The sequence below is a fragment of the Helianthus annuus genome, chromosome 10 (genome assembly GCF_002127325.2).
Source record: "Helianthus annuus cultivar XRQ/B chromosome 10, HanXRQr2.0-SUNRISE, whole genome shotgun sequence".
NCBI lineage: Eukaryota > Viridiplantae > Streptophyta > Magnoliopsida > Asterales > Asteraceae > Helianthus > Helianthus annuus.
This window is the reverse complement of record NC_035442.2, coordinates 147,027,560-147,033,499: the sequence shown is the minus strand read 5'-3', so window position 1 is coordinate 147,033,499 and position 5,940 is coordinate 147,027,560. Positions and strand designations below refer to the sequence as shown.

The window sequence follows — 5,940 nt, the reverse complement described above, 5'->3', positions numbered from 1 at the left end:
TGGAAAAGAATTACTGACGTTTTTCACTTCTCGAGGGTGGGTTGGGAATGTTTACCTTTCAAGAAGTCGTTACCCGGAGTTTGGAACAACATTGTTAAAGTAGTTACTAATTGTAAAGTTGGGGGAAGCTCGCTTAAAAATCTTTTCAAAGGGAAAGTGGGTAACGGTGAAGATGTGGCATTTTGGTTAGATCCGTGGCTCCTTGATGTCCCTCTTAAAATTAGTTTCCCGGGCCTTTTTAGCTTGGAATCAAATAAAAAATGTAAAGTGGCTGAAAGGATTATGATTCAAGGTGAGGAGCAGATTATTAGCTGGAACTGGAGATCTCCGATTAGCTCGGTGGAGCTCCAAAATCAACTAAGTCAGGTTAGTGATATTTTAAACGGGTTCCATATTTCTTCAGCTCCGGATTAGTGGTTGTGGGCTGCTGAATCCGACCGACGCTTCTCGGTCAGTTCGGTTAAGCGGCAGTTGGTCCAAGACGGTGAGCATGATTCGGTTTTTGTTCTTGACTGGTGCAATTGGGTCCCCATAAAGTGTAATATACATGTTTGGAGATCGGCTTTGGACAAAATTCCGACAGTGGAAGCATTAAAAAGAAGGAATGTTGTAGTTAATCCCTCCTTGTGCTCGTTCTGCAACTCATGTGAAGAAACAGCGGAACATGTTTTCGTTGCTTGTCAAACGGCTGCTATAGTTTGGAATATGGTGAGTTCTTGGTGTAAAATTCCCGGCATCTTCGCGTTTTCAATCAAAGATTTATTCTCTGTTCACAAAGAGTTAAGGGTTTCGGATAAAAACACTACAAAAAAAGTCCATTTAGTGGCACACACTTCTAGTGGCATTTAGCTTTTGTGCCACTTATTTAGGTTTTAGTGGCACTTTGCGTGTGCCACGTTTGCTTAGCACACTTTTTAGTGGCATTTAGTCCTTATGCCACTAATTTAGATTTTTAATGATACTTTCTGTATGCCACTAAAATATTTGATAACTTTTAATGGTACTTTACGTATGCCACTATTTCCTAAGTGCTTCTAAGTTCTAAAATCTTCTCTTAACCCTTCTTAAAACACTTTAATAAAATGTGTCTTGAAATATTTTCCCTCCTGATATTAGTTTTTCCTTATTACATCTCCCTCCAATATCAATTTTGCAATCACGTTTCACTAAAATTTATATTTATATTACTCTACATATTTGTGTAGCTTCTTGTGAATAGTCACTACTAGAATATCTATTTTCTGGGCGCTTGGAAAACTTATTTTGGGCCTCTAGGACCCCAAAGCGCCCAAAATATATTTGTGTAATTATAGGAAAATCAAGAACCGCCCAATTTTGTAAGAATAACGCCCCAAAAAGCGTATATTTCTAGACGTTTTAGAGGAGGGCCCAAAAAGACATCTTTCTAGGCGTATTAGGTGTCCCGCCCGGAACCCTTTGTTTTTTTTCCACTAAACGACCAAATTTTCCAGCTAACAATTTCAAATCTAGGGATGACAAAAATACCTGAGCCCGGCGGATATAGCCAAAACCCGACACAAAGAAGACGAGTATACCTGATACCCGACGGGTATTGGGCCGGGTATGGGATTAGATTTAAAAATTTTCGTGGGTATGAGATTAGGTGATAGCCAACCGGATTACCCGAAACCACATACCCGTTTACCCGAACTATATACCCGATCATATACCCGGATTTTTTAATTTATATTTTTATTTTCCATTAACCGTTGTCTATTAGTATTTTTATTTTTGTATGTTCATAATGTGAAAAAATAAATTTTCTTTTAGTATATGTATTTGATAATATTATTTATATTTTGTATGTTGTAAAGTATATACATATAAGTGTATAAGTACTATAAAGTTATTATTAATTTATGCTAAAAGTTATATTATGTAATGTACTTTTTTAATTTATAATTGTTGTTGTATAAATAAAATACATAATAATTGTAATAGTAAAAGAAATGTGTTTGGAAACCCCAATATATATCTTTTAACAAATTAATGGGTATACCCGATATCCACGGGTATACTCGATACATGACTGGTAATTACCCGACAAATACTCGACGGGTATTAGGTCGGGTATGAGACGCAATTTTACAAGCGGGTATTGATATGAGATTACTAATACCCGACACGAACCCGACCCATTGCCATCCTATTCAAATCTCTCTCAAATTTTCCCCCAACTATTAATTCCCTCCCAAAATTTTGAACTCCCTCTCAAAATTTGCCCTAACTATCTTAGATCTCCGCCATAGGTTCCCACAAACCCAAATTTTCCCAAATTCCCTCTCAAAACGAAAATGGTGAGACTTACAGACGATTTGATATGGAAAAGCCCTCACTTCTTCAACGCTCTTCGCGAACGTGAACTCGATCTTCGAGGTTTTCATCCTTAAATCCTCTTTACTTTTCACTGTAACCTAATACTTTATTCAAATATACATATATTCATGTTCGTATATCTGAATATGTTCTTTTAATTTTGTTCAATTTGCAGGCAATAAGATTCCTGAGATAGAGAATTAGGGATGAGATCTGTACTGTTATCTTTCCGAACTGAATAATATGCATAATAATGATGCCGAAATTTAGCTAAAATTTAAACCTAATGTCATACAGTATATGTTATGTTCGGCCGGTACCTTACCTGTATACGTTAAAAGTAACGAACTGCAGTCATGACAGTCTAACGGACCTTCAACCTCTATTGCAGTCATGACAGTCTAATGAACCGTCTGAGCAAAACAGGTTGGTCCATCCTGGAGTAAAAATGACAATCTTCTATACAGGTAAAAATTACCCATAAACACATTTTGCCCAAAATCGTTTCATACTTAACCCGTTATATATGTTTTATAGACGAATGGCTCAATCAATTAATGTAATTATGCAGGAAAAGTTTGATGATCACCCGCTAGAAAGGTCGCTTCTTTTTTTTTGCGATTTGGGTCATCAGGTGGGCAAAAAGATGATCTGCAATGTGCGGTTGGTTATCCAGATTCACCTGAATGAGTTGTTGTGGTTGCTAACCAAATGCAAACTCGGTCATCACGTCAAGTGTGTGGATACATGGCTTTTACGGGCTCGACGCAACACGCGGGTCCTCACAACTAGTTTCTTTCGATTGTTTTTTAGTATAAATAAGGTTAATAAAGGATGACTTGGATCATAGTAAGGTGTTTGTGGGTGGGATTTCATTGGAGACTACAGAAGATACTTTAAAAGACCATTTTGGAAAATATGAAACCTTTGTGGGTTCGGCTATCGCTGAAGATTGAGCCATTGTTAGCTCTGATTGGTTTGCTTTTGTTTCCTTTGCAGATGCATCAGCACTTGATAAAGTTCTTGTTGACGCACGTAGAATCCTTGGGAGAACGGTTTGTTTTTTATTATTATTTATTTTGCTTTCTTTCTTTCTTTCTTTCTTTCTTTCTTTCTTTCTTTCTAGATTGAGTTGTGTTGACTAATGACTTTTTATGACTTTGGGGTGTTATATATTAGCTATTTATTATGTTAAGTTTAGGCTGGTTTAGAACATTTGGTTTGACAATTGATCATGAGTTTATCACTACATATAGGATCATATATGAGTGGCTAAAGTAGTGTAGTGCTATGTAGGCAAGAACGCGGTCAAGCGACGCTAGTGATTTTTACGTTTCATGTAGAGTGTATAGTGTGAGATTTTTGCTTGAAACCAACCTTTTTATAAAATGACAGCAGTGGAAAATAAGAACACATATTGGTATGTGGTCTGGTGTTAAGCATGAGTTCTCTCAACCAAAGGTCGTCGTTTGAATCTTCTTCTTTGGTTTTTATACATTTTTCATGCAAAAGTCAGGATCTTTTTTAATAAAGCAATATTTTACACACACCCTTTTCACTTTTCTGCCGCTACACTTATTATTTTTCTTTTGCTCTCCATACTTGGCAGGTCGTTTGCATCTATTCATCACCATTCAGAAACCACACTCCCTGTGTTATCCCACTTGTATTTGATGATGAGATTTGGAAAGCTTACTATCCAGGTGCGTTCATTTCTATTATTAAAACCCCATCACTTAATATCAGTTTTCATTGTTTTCTTAAAATTTCTGATGATATGATATTGTTGTTTTGATATAATCCTATTTCTATAGTTTATACAATTTAATTTTGATGCATATCATATGTTTGTTGTAATTCCACTGACAGACTATCTCAGTTTAAAGTTGGTATGATATTGAAATGAAAGCACCTCGTGCCACTATTGGCCTGTGTGACCCCTTTCCTTTTAATTAGTTGACCCATTTTGGGGATAAAGCTGAAAACGCTGCTAGTGTTTTGGTGATTTTAGGGTACTTGGGTGGAGGAAAAGGGTGGAGTCCATGGTTCAAGCATAGTTGTCAATAGCGGTTGCTATGGAGTAATGGTCGCTATGGCATAGCGTAGCGTATAAGTCGAAGGTCGCTACCAAGTATGTAACAATAAATAGCGGGATTTCGGTTTGTTTTTTGTTTTTTATTTTTTATTTTCCTTTAAATATAAATAGCGATTAAATATAGCTATAAAATAGCTGAATTTTAGGTTTTTGTCAAATATACATGTAAAATAGCTATATAATAGGGTATTTTGATATAATATACATATATTTTTTAAATTCTTTTTTAGTGTATCGCTATTTATTGTTATTCGCTATGTAGCATATAGGTACCTTATCGCTATTTATTGCTATTTGCCATTAACAATTATGGCTTATATGGTACTTGTGGGTAGGCGCCGCCAGTGTTTTGGTGGTTCCAGGGTTCTTGGGTATTGAATTGACATGGTAGTGTAGGATTGAACGGGGTTAGGGTAGTATCCTTGGGTGCCCCTTACACCCTTAGAGCAGAGGTCTCGGCGAAAAAGGGTAGCATTTTAGAATTATCGGTGTTAAGTAAATAAATCTTTGCATTTTTATTGAAATTTGTTTATGCATTTTTCATTATTGTATTTTCTCATGAATTAACAGTTAGAAAGTTGAACCAAATTCAGCGACTCATCAGTGGCGTAGTCATGAACGATCGATTATTTATCACTAAATTTCAGCTTTTTCTACGTGTTCTATGTTGATATTTCTACGGGTGCGATGTCGAAATACACGTGTATATAACAATTATTTTTTTGGTATGAGTTCGGTCGAACCCGTAGGTCTCTATGTACCTACGCCCCTGCGACTCATAGATGAGGCTTAACAGAAAAGTAAAATAGTCTGCTTGGTTCTTAATAGGTTTTTGTATTATTGTTGGGCTTGAATATTGTTTAATATATTATCTAGTTTTAACTTTTTAATAACCATCTTCTAGTAAATAACAAGTATATATCAAATGCAAAATGTGATGGAATTACAGTTTTGGGTCTTCTATGTAATTTGTAGGAGAACAAGGCTACCACCAACCAGGCGTCTTCTTTTGTCATTCTTCTTTGGTAAGTTTACATAGTTACATGTGCAAGTCCATTTGATTAGTTTACATAGTTACATGTGCAGAAGACCATTTTTATTAGTTGATGTTTCTCTTGTAAATATTGATCTCTTTTATGTTTACCATTAGGTATTAACATTTGTTTTCATCTATATGTTTTGAGTCTCTTGTATTGTTTCTGCGGTCTTTAACTACTCTTTATCAGTTAACCAAATACACTTTTAAAGACGTGGGTAATTACTTTTATGTTTTCACTTTCACATATGTAGTGTACAATATTTTATTATTTGAATCCTGAATAGTGTTCTCATTATTTGCATACTGACGACTCTTTATTTTTGTAATAGGTAACTACGAAGATTGTGAAAGAGGTTCATATACGCAATGAATTTTCTTGTTTTTTTTTTCAAACATATGTTAGTTTTGCGTTTTAGACTCCTTATGTTAACATTTTGAATTTGGAATATGTTTCAGATTAAATCTAATA

The 5,940-nt window shown here is 35.3% G+C and overlaps 1 protein-coding gene across 3 annotated transcripts; it reads left to right on the top strand.

Annotated features, from left to right (window-relative positions):
• Window positions 1–2,193: 2,193 nt before the first annotated feature.
• On the top strand, window positions 2,194–5,940 carry LOC110885971. 3 transcript variants are annotated; one of them, XR_004869644.1, is made up of 7 exons: window positions 2,194–2,397; window positions 2,513–2,804; window positions 2,909–3,392; window positions 3,947–4,040; window positions 4,349–4,468; window positions 5,408–5,457; window positions 5,801–5,940. XR_004869644.1 is itself a non-coding variant. In XM_035978672.1 (7 exons), the coding sequence occupies exons 3-7, from the start codon at window positions 3,049–3,051 to the stop codon at window positions 5,885–5,887; spliced, it is 354 nt and encodes a 117-aa protein (XP_035834565.1). In that variant the 5' UTR covers window positions 2,194–2,397; window positions 2,513–2,804; window positions 2,909–3,048; the 3' UTR covers window positions 5,888–5,940. The 3 variants fall into 3 exon arrangements, 2 of the variants coding, with proteins under 2 accessions (XP_035834565.1, XP_021989409.1); XM_035978672.1 differs by lacking the exon at window positions 4,349–4,468 and having other exon boundaries at window positions 2,909–3,115; window positions 3,337–3,392; XM_022133717.2 differs by lacking the exon at window positions 4,349–4,468 and having other exon boundaries at window positions 2,909–3,160; window positions 3,337–3,392.

Coding starts and splice junctions, on each gene's coding strand:
- LOC110885971 (XM_022133717.2), top strand. CDS start 2,984: ATGATCTGCAATGTGCGGTTGGTTATCCAGATTCACCTGAATGAGTTG. Junction 3,393..3,946: donor GTAGAATCCTTGGGAGAACG/GTTTGTTTTTTA, acceptor CATACTTGGCAG/GTCGTTTGCATCTATTCATC. Junction 4,041..5,407: donor TTGGAAAGCTTACTATCCAG/GTGCGTTCATTT, acceptor TGTAATTTGTAG/GAGAACAAGGCTACCACCAA.